Here is a 15,448-nt window from a genome sequence, read left to right on the forward strand (position 1 = left end):
ACTTGAGAATGACATGGTCATCTATTTAATTTCTGCTAAAAGCAACTTATCTCCCTCAAAGTAAAGATCACTGTGCAAATTCTTAGGTGGGCCAAAAGCTCTTCTAGCACTGCAAGGGGCATGACTGAACAGCCTCCCACCTGCAAACAGGCAGCATGTCTGGCATGGTAGAAGCACATTTGTATGTCCTGCTAGATAAGCGTTCTCGTTGATCAGACAATGCCTAACTTTTGCAATGGGAAAGATTAACAGAAAGCACCATGTGAAAGCACTTTTGCTCCCTTTGCGTATTACCGGAGAAAACTATGCAACTCAGATGTGAAGGGGGAGCTACTGAAGGGTCTTGAGATATTCATTATTGTATGTGAAATCATCTCACTTGAGAACTGCCCAACTTCTGTCTTCTTATTCAGTTCCTCAGACCAAAACTAATTCTTCCACGGAGCCATGAAAACATTTACTTTCCTGATGATGAGCAAGGACTCACCCATCTAATACTCAGGTTAAAGTCAACCCAAAACCAGCCACGTGGATGTATCTCAAACCAATAAAATAATGAGCAGAGCATGCACCAAAATGGACTTGCATTCCCTCAAGGGCCTGGCAGGTAATCTTGCCATTTATTATTCATACAGTAACATAACAGAAGCAGTGCTTTTCAAATAAATAGAAGTTGATTGTTCCCTGCCTAACAAGCATCCAGCCTAAAAGCCTGATTCCACAGCTCCTTAAACAGCTGACATGCACTAGTAAATCTCACCTAACATTGACGTTACAGAACCAGATCCTAAATTATACATCCTGGAGGTCATAGATTACAACAACAGGCTATGATTAAGCTGATTATCATATGCTCATGCTGCTAATTATTTCATTTTTAAAAATTTTGGTATATTAAAATGTAGGCGCAGTGTCCAAGCAAATTAAAAAGGAACGTCGAGAGGTATATTTTATGTAAAGCTGAGCCTACCTCATATGTTTTCATTTTTGTTCTACAAATTTGGAGCAAAATAGCTGCAGGATAGCTGGTTTGGCAAACTTATAATCCTGAGGGCTACTATTTTGTACTAGGGCACCTGAGTTCTCATTAAAAACAAACATGGAAGAAGAATTTTGGAGATGCAATCTGAAATACCCTGATAAGGTTGAACAGTCATGGATTAAGTATCTAGTTGGACCAGTGTCTGAGGTCCAGATGCTGCCAAGCATTTAGGCACCTGACTCTCTGCGAAGGCAAAGGAGATTACATTCCTTTCAAAATTTGGGCTTTGATGCCTTTAAGGGAAAGAGCTTACTGCACAGAAAGTTTCTGCAGTTTCTCAAAAATGTCAAAATTTTGGATTCATCTAATCTCTGAAATTTGTTCTACAACCCGATTGTATGGCATTTTTGAACATAGGTCCTCTAGTTTGCCTGATATAATTATGTAGCTCAACTATCTCCAATGAAATGTTATAATGTAACTCTTTTATTAAATAAGAAAACAGACAGTAGACATATGTAATCATAAAAAGATTGAGGAGGCTCATTTCCTGAAGTTTATTTCCTTTTTGTAACAAATATTTACTGTCAAATGTTTATTACTTTTACATTTGGATTTTTTTAATACTTTATTGAATTAAAAATACCACATTACCATTGGCTAAAAGAGGAGACAGCTATATTTGCCAGTAATTTCTGCAGCTAATGCCAATGACTAGTGCCAATTCTTTTTTTTGGTTCATATTTTTGTAGACAGCTTTGAGACTTACGATACAAGCATTCTGCAGATGAGGCATGAGAAACACAAAGGTGAAAAGAACGCAAACTTCTAAGGTTTAAAAATTAAAGCTGATAATTTCCTCTAAAGAATTTCCTTTCGTTGCCTCCAAATGCCAACTCAGAGTAGCATAACAGGATGCAAATATTACCTAAACTAATGGCATGTGACATAATTGATCCAAAGCTTCACCGTGTGAATGCTAACGCTTAACACATATCTGTAACAGAAAAATACTTCTAAATAAGTGACTGCAAATTGTTTTTAATCTGCTGAAGTTCCACAAGGCTTTTCATTAGAAAGTACTAAAGTCCTTACAAAACGTGCTTTTCTTTGGGAGATACTAAAGGAGTGATGGAGAAAGAGAGCACAGGTTTCATTGTGTTCTAAAGGTGTCAAATAATAAGACTGCTGAAAAATCTTGGGAGACACAAACACCTGCTGTCTGTATCTTACAAAGAACAGTGCCTGTTGGCTTGTTAGTCTGGCAAGCAGCTTGTCCCTGAAGCAATTCCAGACTGGACATGCAATTTCTGCATGAGAAATGCTGACCACCTACCAGTAGGCTGACATTCTCATCAGGCACTAGACTACCCAGAAACAGAATGTTTTTTATCGCAACAAGGGAAATAGCAAATATCTATTCCAACAGCAGTCAAGCTGGGTGACACCCACACAAGTGGAAGAACTTGAATCATCCTGGATAGATCTGGGGTTTTCTTTACAGACCTATATTCTAATACTTTGCTTCCAGTACAGTAGTCCTGGTGGTCTGCATTTTCTTGATGGAGCTGGAAAATACAACCTACCCAGATTCTTTTCTTATTGTTTTATATGAGCTAGTTTCCAAATCCAAAATAAATAAAACAGCAAATGTGAAACTAAGAGCATGTTCCCAGGACTTGCCTGTGTTCGACAGTTTTAGTAATTTGGCACTTAGAAACCTCAGTTATCACTGATTATTATTTTCTCTGTTAACACTGATTTAAGATCCCAAGATTGTTCAGAATGGGAATAAGGGACAACTGAAAAATACAAATGGCTAGTTAATGACACCACGAAACCTGGGTGCTTCATGCCTGTCTATCTAGGACAGAATGTCCTGTGACAGGACATAGTGCTTCATGACTTTCTTTTGGATATCTCCAAGGCCACGCTGGAAGTAAGCATTTCTCCAGTCCCTATCTAAAGCAGGATGCAGACACACTCTGGTCAGAATGAAGACATCTAATGATGTGCAAGACCTTAGGAAAAGTTTAGCTGTCTAAATTCCAGAGCACAAGTCAGATATAGCCTCATCTCAAACACGACCTACTTCTAGAGACACCAAAAATCAGTGTTTCCATTTTGCCAGCCAACCATGTGATATATAAGCCATGTTGCACCCAAATCCTGACTAAACATCATATTGCTTAGAAAATACACAGGAAGGGGCCTCATTCTGCACAAATCTCTAAATGGCCTCATCAAACAAGCAGTCATTAATATTTCTTTGGTATAGAGTTAGAGTCAGCTCCAAAGAACATTGTAACAGTCTGAAGGTAAGGTCTACTGAAAGATCCAGACAGTCATCTAAGCTGAGTCTGTGGAAGTAGGCAAGCACTCTTGTGAGAAGAGACTTTCATCTCAGCTGAACGTCCAGCAAAAACATCTCTACTGAGTACTTCAGCAAAACAGTGTTGAAAGGGGACTGCCCCTAAATTAAGACTGAGTACAAACACAACAGTTTTCTGGGTCTGCTCTAGGAGATGAACAAGACCAGTGTGGGGAAAGGAGGAGGACTGCAAGAGTATGTGCTGTTGACATGAAGGTCAATGCGAGTTTGACTACTGATTTTGTATCAGAAGTGCTGAACATGCTGAAAATCCCCTTAAGCACTTCCAAGGAAAGTACAGACCCCTTTTCTTCCCCAATGCCTGACAGCTTTATTTCCACTTCCCACCTTGTTTCCGGGTACACCCCATGAGCTCTTACCTCCATATTCTTACAGAACGTAGCATTGGTCCCAAAAAGTATCTGGCACTGTTCATCAGCACTGTAGTGCATTCCAGGCAGCTTGTGAGGGAGCCGCACTGCGTATTGGCTTCGGGGGTCTGTTACCAGCAAACAGGTGCTGACCTTCGACCTGTGGAGTGCAAGAATTAAATATGCCTTTAAGGGAAAGCACCTTTGAACTGGAGTGCTAGATCGCTGCTGTAGAGAAGCTGTTGTCCTCTCTTTAACAGGGAATCCGATGACCTCACGTGAAACAGTGGTGATTTTTCCCAGTATACATCTGGAAGCCTTCTAAATCATTGAAAACTATGGATAGAAAGGTCCTTGGGAACTCATCCCTGGCCCCAGGCCTTGAGGCAGAATCGACTCTATTCACATTATTCTGAGTTAAACATTTGTCTAAACTATTCCTAAAAATCTAACTGAGACTCAATTCTGCCCTCAGGCTATCTAGTCCAAAGCTTCACGAACCTTACAATGACAGCTAGAAAGTCTTCTATCATGTCTCACCTGAATCCACCTAGCTGAATTTTAAGCCCTTGACTTCCTTTCTTTTCCATCACAGACATAAAGGAAATATTTTTCCCTTTGCCTTCACAACAATCTTTTACAAATTGGAATATCACTTTGTCATCTCCCCTGTATTGGGCACCAGTGATCAGTGAGTTCAGATGCAACTTCTTTTTCAACTTCATGCCTTTAATGTAACAGTAGTTTTCCCATTTTCGTTCACTATTTTCCTTTCTCTCCCACCTCTAATCCCCAGAGTGAGGAATTTTCCATGCTGAACCTATTTCTAACAACAAAAGCACTGGCCACTGTGCCAGACACTGTTTGTCAGAGAGCTGCACTGTAGGTCTAAGACCACAATTAGAAAGTTCAGACAATTCCAGTGCTTTGTACAATTCCAGTACATGGGAGTTAACAAGCAGCAGGACAGAAATCCTTCCTGAACTGTTGAACATGATGAACTGATATATGGATGCAGCGGGAAAGAAGTTTATAGTGAACTGTTTAAGACTCACTGATGGGTGAGAAAACACATCAGAATTACCTCCAGGCAAAATAAAGTTTCCATAAAATAAAAGCTATTTAGTAATAATAATGACAGTAACAGCCACAGCACAAAGCTGGCACCATCCTTCAATGGAGAAGATATTTTCAGGCCACCTACATACAGATTTCTGTGACTGCAAACATGAAGGGCATTTTTTGTAAAATAAAGGTGATCTGGGATTGTTTTTAAGAAGCTGTCAGTACCTTGACAACTGCACATAATCCTTCTGAATCTCTGCAAACCTCAGTTTCAAAGGGGCTACTGCATGGAGACAGATTCAAACGTGCACACCCTAATGACACATGCACACACTTTTTTTTAAGGAAAATTGTTTAGACTTTCACTTTCAAATAACACATTGGATTCTTGCCTGATAGGATTTTTGATAATCAGCACAATCCTTACTTTAGGAAGTTTTCAAGGTCATCGCGGCTGCATGAAGACCAGGAAAGGTCACTTGGGTTCCTGCCCTTCACCCATTCTCCAGACATAATATGAGACCTCCCTGCGCAGGGTTGATGATCATCATCATGGCTCATTCCCATGCTGTTTGATTAAAACAAAACAAGACAAAAAAACTATCAAGTTATGATGTGGGTTTCTCATTTCCCATTGACTTTTAGTAATGACACTCTCAGCAATCAACAAGTCGAAAAGAGGCTGCACAAATAACACAGAATCATTCACCTACTGCTCTGGGCGCCTGTTTAATGAATATATAATGATATAGGTTCCTTGAATTTACCCATTGCCTTAATTTCATGCAGGTTTTAGTATTTGTCTGTTTGAAACTTTTAGATGTGCTTCCTGTGGACTTTGCTACCAGGAAATACAACGATTTGAGGGTTCACGAGAAGTGAACCTGGAGAAGTGATTTAGCACAGCGGAAGGATATCTACTAGACTATCAAAGGTAGAAAATTTTGGATTGCTTTCCCAAATATAGTGGGTATGGTCCCTATAATCACAAAGAGAATGGTCAACAAATTAATACTAGAGATAGGCCAATTTTGTTGTGTAAGTGTGAATTTGGAACAACTCCACTGTTGGGAAAAACATTTCTCTAAATTTGTGGTATTGTACAATCTCTCATCAAACTTCTCATCAAAGAAGCTGATCCTTCTTTGAGCGGTGGGTTGGATCAGATGACCTCCAGTGGCCCTTCCAACCTAAATTAGTCTATGACTCTATAACAGCAACACTCAGACAGGAGCCTGAGGCAGAATCAAGCCCCCATTTCTGCAAGCACTGTCCAAACGAGCACCAGGACCGCCCCATGCCAGTCTCAGCAAGAACAGAAGGTGACCTAGTCAGCAAAACAAACCATCTAAACAAACAGCAGATTGTGTAGTATGAATATACATGGAGGAACTCAAATACATTCAGTGAGGATTTCAAAGAGTATTCAGAAATAGAAAAGTATTGCTTTACCCTCCATCCAACTTCCCACTCAGGACCCTTGTATCATTAGTGGAGTCTCTACCATTGAGCTGCTACAGTAAATCACTGTTCAGAGTAAATCTCTGTTGCCGCTATAGGAAGGTGAGACACCTCTGCCAGAGGCAAGCCTTTGTGAACAGCCCTCATGGTGGCAACAAAGGGATAAATGATGTGACCACATTCACCTGCTACATCAGTGAAATGTCAGAAGTCCTGCCTGGCAGTCCTACACTCAGCCCATCGTACCATGCTGCCTGGCAGCAAAAGTGAGCTAAAGGTTTTCCACCCTACTTTGAAATGATCATTAAAATAATTTTTTTAATTCGTACGGAATAATAACATTTTGAAAGGTTAACATTCTCCCTTTGATTCCAACATGAAATGGAAAATGGCTTTCAGACAAAAGGTGCCTCATATGGCCAGTGTCACTTTCTAGCAAAATAAGAGTCACCAATTTGGGGCTGAAAACACAGATTAATAGGAACTCACTAGGTCTCCAGCTGGCTGGGCTGAGCAAGCCAGGAGCAGTCCCTTTAAATATGGTGTTGGACTCTTTAATCCAAGCTATTTCTCTACAAATCAGAGGCTCCTGTTTGCTTTCTGACTATGCTCTTGGCTTTGCTTCTCTCCAGTTTTGGGACTCAACTGTTCAAAGCCTAAACACGACATACATTTCTAGTTGCAATGAACCAAAACCAGCTTCAGCAGTTTGATAATTATGGCTTAGATTAAACCACCATCTATGCTATTTTTAGCTTAAAGTGAAGATTATATGGTGCAGTCTATTATTTTAGGTTTATCTCCAGGGACATTATTATTTCTAGCAAAACTACATTTAACATAATTTTTAGACTCAGAAGTTCATAGTTATTCTTGTTTTTAAACCTTTGTGGGTTTTGAACACAGCAGAAACATTAAAACAAGCACATTTTGTTTGATGCATGCAGGAATAATTTAACAGTCTATTAGTAACTCTAACTTCAAAACAGTAAAGAGTGAAATTCCTGCTCCACTGAAGTGAATGGGAGTTTTGCCATTGACTTCAATGGAGCCTGGATTTCACTCCAAATATTTTACCCATGTTGTTTCTACACACAGAGAAAACTCTTCACATGCTAGGAAGAAAGTTCCAGCAGTATTCCTCCAATGCAAATAAGCCCATCTAAAGTTCCTATTCCTAAAAGTCAGGAAAGGAAGAGCTAAGTACCACGAAGCAAAGTATGTAAGCTTGCTGGAAATCTTCCAGAGGAAAGTTTGCCTGCCCAAAAATGCCAGTTTAGAAGGCTTGTGGGCATGCAGCAATCGTGTTAATTTTTCTAATGGAACGGAGGCAGGTTTCCAAGATTTCTGTCAGCTTGCCTGCCTTGTGACTGCCACAGTGCTGAGACTCAAAGTTGGGTACTTCAGATTTCTACTCTGTCAGGGCTTCTGTGGGAAGGGACTTGGCAGCACTCCCATTCCGGCAGCTTCCTGAATGGCCTGGTCGGCACCTCAGCTGTTCCACTTGAAAAAGGTGAAAACAAACCATCTTCCTGACTTTCCAAAGTGGTTTAGGCTGCCTGATTTTATCTCTTCCACAGAAGACTAGCGTTTGGCCTAGAGTTCCTTAATTAAGATTAATGCCTTAGCTTTCTGATTAACTTCATTTATTCTTTGTTAAATTTGTTGAAAGTAGGATTTTTTTGTTGGCAAACAACAAGGGCAACGGTTACTAATTAGTATATTCCTGTCCTGAACTTTATTTTCAACCTGACCTCAGGAAAGATGTCTGCCTAGGAGAAATGCTGAGGCTAGCATTCATTACTCAGCTTTGATTTTGCAGGGGTGTTTGAGGCAGATATAGAACGTATTCTCTATAAAGACTGTGTCAGAACTCACCTCTCAGAGTCATTTACAGGCTTCTTCTGAAATTCATTCAATTCTTACACGTGTGGAAATCGACACCTTTCTGAATCATTCCTGATTTCTTCACAGAAATTCTTTAAAAAGTTGCAAGCCTAAAGGAATTGAACCTGAGCTATTGGTATAAAGCAAAGGAGCCCTGCTAAGTCAAAAGAACCACACCAGTTTATATTAGCTTGGGATCTGGCCTCAAGGTACATAGGCAACCTCTACTGGCCTCTCTGTGATGAGTTTCTGGTAGAGTGAAACCAGCAACACCTTTGGAGCCTGTTTTAATTGGCAGTACAGAACTTTTCCCAGCATCTACTTTACCTTACAATGACTCACTTGAGGAAAGGATTAAATGACCTGCAGGACTAAGGCATACCCTAGCATGCTAACACATTCTTTTCTGAAGTTCAAGGGTCTCCAGCTACATCAAAGGGATCGTTTTTTCCTAAACACATAGTAAATGTAATGCCATGCTGATTCTTTTCACTAATGAATAGTCCCCCTCCTTTTAACAGAAATAAATCGGACAGAGCATTATGCATTTGTACTAAACAGCACTGCAAGTGCTGATTCAGTACTTTGCATTTTCTTTGTGATCATCTAATCTTACCTGCTATTCAGAAGTTCACATGGAATTAGAAGCAGATAATCAGTCTCTCAAAATATTCTGCCATGGGAAGGAGTTATATTCTTACATGAACAGATCTTGAAAAAAGAGCTGATAAGAATGGCTCTTAGATTAGAAGCAGGAATGTCAAAATGGCACCACATTCACCACAATACCCTGCAAAACCACTGCCCTCTGTGCTCTCCAAGTCATAACTGCCCGTTTTGTGAGGAGCAGCAAACACACGCTGCCTGTTATCCTTTACACAGCAAAGCCAGCAGAGCCGTTACAGAGGAGCAGGACTCAATTTCCCTTTGTGCTGTTGCTACCACAGTCACTAGCTCCATTCTAAGCACAGGGTAAATTTCAGCCTTCGGTTCACCACATTCTCCTCCTGAAGACAATGAGCTTCCACAAAGGCAAGCAAGAACAGCTTAGACTGTCAGCCCTTAAACTCCTTTCATTCTATGTTTATTCAGAGTGAGCACAACGGGACTCTGGTTTCACACTCCAGCTTCTTTTCTAATATAAATAATGTGTTGGTTATCAGTCAAAGACACTAAGGCGTCACCGAAGGAGTTCTGCAGCATATTTATTGTTGCTTATCATATGTGAATCCAGAAACAAGCTGACTGACCAGTTTGAGTTCTGACCGTTAACACAATCACAGCAAGGCAAGTTTTATCCGGAGTCACAGGGAGGCAGCAACAACAGATCTCTTTGATGCTGGTTTTTGTAGAACGACACTTTAAAGTAGCATTGCTATGAATAAAAAATAGTATGCAGTCTCTCAAAGCCCTGGCCTCTCTGAAGTCTGTGCTCCTTTCCAGGACGCTATTCTCCGTCAGAGTCTGCGCAGCAATCAAAACTGGGTCAGGACGCCAGAATTACACTCTGGGCCTGAGCCAGCCAATTTCTTGTGTAACCCTTTTTAGCTAAATGCAATTAACAGCCATTTGTTTTCCCACAGCAATGCTAAATAAATGCACTTGCTTTGTTTGTTTCGGTCATTAGTGGAGCTTCTCCTCTAGACAGTTAATGTAACTAAACTGTTCTGTTTACCCTTGGTGTGTTTTCCAGTGTTTCCTGTTATTCTTTAAAAGCCTGAGCCAAAGAGCACCAAAGCCTGTGGAAAGCCTCCTACTGCCTTCAGTGCACTGTCCATTGCACCTCCAAGTTCTTAAGGTCACGTACACAAATCTTCATCAGAACCTCTATGGCTCTCAATAGGTTTCCTATTAAAAGCCCCAAATCTGAGTTATAAGGCCAAGGGCTGGGGGAAACTGATTTAGGAGATGCTTTAAATTTTTTCAACAGCTGCAACTTTGTGGCTGGTAACAGACCACTTGAGAAATCCCCAGGATTATTATCATAAACTCCCCCTCTGGTGGGGAGAGATTATGAAGTAGGGACAAGAGGCAAGTTTGATAGAAAATACCATCAGTAGTAAAAGAAGAGCTTTTCTTCAGAAAAAGGCAGAAAGAGGGTAGAAAGTGAAAAAAAGAATCATGAAGAAGGGAAGCCTGAAAAAACCACACCCAGAAGTGGAAACACCATGAGCTTCTACAATCCCTCTGTTTCAAATAAGCACTTCAGCTGGCTGCTAATAAGAGCTGCTCCATAGCCTCCCTGTGAAAGCCAAACCATTCCATTTGTCTGCAAATAATCGAGGGTGAGTCGAATGCCGGTTCACTTTAGAAACGAGTGACACTCAGGACTAGCAAGGCTACCCAAGGTGACCTGGCTGTCACCCCAGCTGCTTATTAAACTCTTGCACGACACACGCTTCATTGCTCTCCACACAACTGGCACTAACCTCAAAGTCACCATTTCTCCAAAGGACAGCGAGGCTGTCCAGCTACCAAGAAGGAAATGAGGACAGTGGTCTGTCTCCTACAGAGAAATCCAAGGGAGAGTCTTCCTGAAGGACCAACTCACAAACTGCTGCAACTGTGTAAGCGCAGCAAGATGCTAAAAACGAAGAGCTCCTTGGGGCCACTTGCCCTGCAGAACAACATGGGCTTAAAGAATTGAGCAAATACAGAGGGGGGACAGGAGAAGGCAGTGATATCTCTTGCTCCAAGTGAAAAGCTCAGTGGGGCCACTAAGGTTTTTACATTCTTGGCTGATCTTTGTTTGCTGGAAAGCGTGTTTTCTCTACCTGTGTTTATAAGAGGAGGCTCTTAGCCTGCAGATGTTCTCTAAAAGGCTGTTTCTGCAAGGCAACACTGAATTCTAAGAGCTATATGCAGTACCAGGAGCTGCACGTCACTACTGACCTTCTCAAAAAGAGCATATGAGAGAAGTCATTCCCCGTGACCCAGCTTGCCATGACTCACCCAGAGGTAATCTAGCATTAGCTGCAGAGCCAGGATTAAGCACAAGATTTCTTTCTAAACCCCACTGGAGAAATATAAATGCAAAGGGAGGGCAGACCAGACAACATCCTCGCATAGTGTGAGAGGGAAGGGAGAAGGGGAGCTGTAATTTATCCTCTCTGGTATTTCAGTGTGGGCAGGACGACAGTGCCCCACGGAAAGCCTGCTATTTGGACTTGCTGTGGGCACAAATGCCATTTGTTTATCCATTTGAAGGACACAACTGAAGGACAAAATTCCTCCCCCTTCCCACTTCCTATTGGGTCTCCATGAATGGTTGAGAAGGGAGTCCCGTCTGTATAGTCCATCCAATCTCAACCACAAAGGAAGATGCTGGTATGGAAGGAGGTTATACGGGGTGTGTGGCTGACAGCTGAGAACATTAAACATGGCCATTAAACTCAAATCAACATAGGTCACTAAGCAGAGAATGTACGTCAACAGTTCTCAGCAGCTACTGACTTGGGCTGGATTTGAACCAGCAACTTAGAAGCGGGAGACAGTATATCACATAATCAAGCCTGTGGGCCGTCCAGTCCCAAATCGAGTTCAATGCTAGGAATTTTTATTAACGTTTGAAATTGAAGCTGCATCACTGGAAAGATGCCTATTTCTGAACTGGTTCAACATGTTTAACATTTCAATATAAAATGCCGATATCTTGCAAGTTACGAGGTTTCCAACCAGTTAAGAATAAAGGCATAACAGAGGCAGAAGTGAAATGGGGTTGCTCATTAGAGCTGGAATTATAATAGGAGACGCAGTGCAAAACGAGGACAGTAAGTTTAAGAGAGTGACCTAGGAAGGTGATGCATCTGCAAAGCAACCGAAGAGAGGCAGAGACAGCCAGAGGGGTCAGAAGGGAGTCCAAGTGAGGCTTGGATGGAGGGCAAACTAACAAATGCTGGGGAAACACGCTGAGGTGAGCTGAGCTGGGGAGGAGGCAACGAAACAGCTTGCGTAACCTTCTTACAAAAACAACGGTCACTAAAACTGTTGGCTTAATTGAAAACAGGCTTTTTCACCTTGTGCTTTTCAAACAAGTAAACGCAGTTGCTTAAATGTAACTTGACTATTTCAGAAGCTGAAATATGTCAGGAGGTACTTTGGGGAGCTGTGACGAAGAGGGGGAGACGACCCTACTTAAAGCATCTGAAGTAATTAAAGATGGTCATTATTTACATAATGTTATTTAGAACAGGGGTGTTCAGGATGGGTGCTGAGCTATTGGGTTTTTTTTATCAGGAGAGACAACATTTAAAGGGAGCCATGACTACTGGACTCTTGCTTTCATGACCAAGTTTATGTCACTCTCCAATAATGAAGTAACCAGATACTTTATATGGTTATCTACTCATCAAACAGCCAAGAAGTCAACAACAGCAAGTGAGAACACACGAACGCCTATGGTGAATAACAGTGTGGAAAGCTGTGGTTTATCCAGCTGCATGACAGATCCAGCCCTTTATGATATGGTTTTCATTTAAAAAGAATTAGTTCTTTTGCCATGGAATCTGGAAGGCAGCAAGTATGAGCTTGTGCCGCAAGGGACAGATAGCACACGAGAGACTGACATGGCAGGAACAGGCAGCGTGGCCTTTTACTCACCCAAATATTTCAGCTAAAAGCTTGCTGCCCACGTGGTCCTAGAGACCTGTAACAGAGCTGGCCAAACCCCACTGACAGCAGTGATGGTCCTTTTATATGGTTTGAAGGAAGCTAGACCAGGGCCATGAAGAACAGGGTGAATCATCTTATGATCTTCTCCACAGCAATAATATCACATGCCCACACTATTGACCTTTTCCAGTGGACATTTGCTCATGCAATTCTCTCTCGAGAATCCTTGCCTCTTTTGCAGAGTGGCTGATTCACAGCAGGGCAGGCATTGCCTGAGGTATTCCAAGACTTTTGGTAAGACGGAGGAATCCAGTCGTGATGCAGCTGAACACTTACCGTTCCAATGGCCTGCCTCCGCTGCATCTAATTTCTAGGATGTGGTCCCAGCATAGCAACCTTTTCCTGAAAAAGCTTCACAGTGTTTCTGGTAAGAATCAGCAGGTTCTGAGAATGCAGAGAGTAGTGTACCATGTGGCAGAAAAAGGAGTGCTCCACCAAACACAAAGTCCTAGAAAAAGCTAAAGTTGATCAATATATGCACAAATAATCTCGGTGGAAACTCTGCATTGAAGAGGTTGCATTACCTCAGGAAAACATACTTGTTCTTTCTGATCTTAATGATCACTCCTTTCCAAGTCCCATGTAGTATCTAACACAAATGTCTAAATGTGATAGCTGTCAACCAGAGTAACTCCAGCAGTACGCATTCAGACTCAGAAAGGACTGTGATTACACAGCGTAGTGTAAACCATTCAGTACCAACTCTCTCAGCACAGGCAGGGTCCTGCCCTGTTCATAATCCTGTCTCTCTGAAGGAAGACTTAAAAATGCAAACTAAGGTACAAATCCCACTTATCAGGGGTGAGCATGTAATGGCTGTAACAGCCCACTCCCCTACTGCATAAGGACTCAAAAGTGGCCATGGTGGTTCGGTCTGATCGTGCTGATGCAGAAGGGACTCACCTGAACCTAGCAGGCAATGGAGGCACAGGAAGGGTTCATGCAGTGAATCCAATCACACGCCCAGGGCTAAACATGCTCCTTCTCTGCCCTCACACCCTCCCAACAAGATCAGGAGCTCAACACACTTACGCTTACAGTAGCAATTTCACTGTCTTTTGTGTTCACAAGCTCACAATGGCTTCCATTCCAGCCTTTCTTTTTTGTTCCTATGGGCCTTAACATCAGACAGCATGTAGACTCCTGGCCACTTTACATTCCTAGAGCACTACCCCATCTCCACAGCAGTCATCCACCCAGATGCTCAGCATTTCTAAACCCTTTCACATACTTTGCTGCATGCCAACAACACACAGAGGCAACAGGTTCCTGACACAACAGCATCAGTAAGAGTCACAGATTGCTTTAACAGTACAATTCCTACTGAAGGGGTGAACACAGATATGCCAGAAAACACCCATTGTAAAACATGCGTCAGTGACTCTCTACTGGGAATCACTTCTCTCAAGCTATTGATGAAGAAACACTGGCTACTTGTCATGATTACCCCAGAGCAAGAATAAAGTTATCTGAGGGCCAAAGGGTAATGTCCCCATGAAAGTGTATGCACTGAGAGCTGTTTCCTTGCCCTCCACAAGATTTAATCCACTTCTTGGACATAAAAAAAATGCTCTCTCTCTCTCACTTGCTTCAGTCTGGTTTCAGAAAGCAGAAGGAGCATGGTGAGTATGAATGAGACAGTGGTAGGCAGAGAAAGACTCTGCTCATTTCTCTCTTCTGGTGAGCAGAGGCTGCTGCGCTCCATCTGTAGCTCCTTGTATGCAGAAAGCACCCTGGTGCATCGCAGAAGTAACACGCTGAAGGGTAACAAGCTGTTTGCTTTCAGCACTGCCTGAAGTGGGTGAGAACGAGACCTCAGAAAACGTGCATTTACTCAGAAGATGAAAAGGGAATACAAATTGTAGGGCGGAAAAAAGACAAAACCCTGGAATAGCTGGGTGGGGCTTCCCACCCACTAGGAAAGAAAGACAAAAGCTCAGTAAGAAGGACTGATGTGTCTGTCACTCAAAGTGTGACCAACCTAAGGGGAAGCTCTTGCATGCAATCACATGAGTGCACTTTCCTAAAACTCCTGCGAAACCAGTGGAAGCCTCCAGTCAACTACATTAATGACTGGGGGTCGAACCTGAACAAAGAGATGCAACATGAGACATCCTTAAAAGAAAATGCAAGGAGAAGGGAGAAACGGTGGAGCATATTTGCCAAATGTGTGACACAAATGTCCCACACTCTACCCCATCAGGAAGCCACCCACTGCCGAGCGCTGGGGGAAGCGGGGCAGCCTGGGGAATGCACTACAGGAGTCAGGAATGCTGGCTGCCTGCCCCGCACTGGGAGATGAATTCTCCATTCCTGGAGGTGGGAATGAGGAGATGGCCAACATCAAAAGACAAAGAGGCGTGAAGTAACTGTAATATATATAACTCTACCAGCATCAAGTCTTCTTAAGTCCCCGGGCAAGCCAGTGGATACATGCTTTATGGTTCCCAGAGCAGCAGAAGTCCTTTTCACAGACAGAAATATTTTTCAGCCTCTTTCTTTTATTCTTCTTTCTTGGTCTATGTTGCAAATCACTGTGGGCTTGCAGATTTGGTGCAAGAAGAAATCCATCCTGTGTGACCCTCTTACACTGATTCAGCAAACGGCAGGTGACTGTAGTGCACAGTAACAAACCTGTGT

General features: G+C 42.3%; 1 protein-coding gene across 2 annotated transcripts in view; it reads right to left on the bottom strand.

Moving 5' to 3' along the window:
* The window catches only part of ADAMTS17 (ADAM metallopeptidase with thrombospondin type 1 motif 17), a 198,066-nt gene that overhangs the window by 96,603 nt on the left and 86,015 nt on the right, over positions 1-15,448 (bottom strand). For both annotated transcript variants that reach the window (XM_087744635.1, XM_087744634.1), the window contains exons 9-10: positions 5,217-5,357; positions 3,734-3,884 (exon numbers count right to left, since the gene is read on the bottom strand). In XM_087744635.1, coding sequence (XP_087600761.1) covers positions 3,734-3,884; positions 5,217-5,357 — 292 coding nt within the window. The remainder of the gene's footprint in view (positions 1-3,733; positions 3,885-5,216; positions 5,358-15,448) is intronic.

The sequence above is a fragment of the Nipponia nippon genome, unplaced genomic scaffold (genome assembly GCF_047370975.1).
Source record: "Nipponia nippon isolate SJK-2023a ecotype South Korea unplaced genomic scaffold, ASM4737097v1 scaffold_9, whole genome shotgun sequence".
NCBI classification, from domain to species: Eukaryota; Metazoa; Chordata; class Aves; order Pelecaniformes; family Threskiornithidae; genus Nipponia; species Nipponia nippon.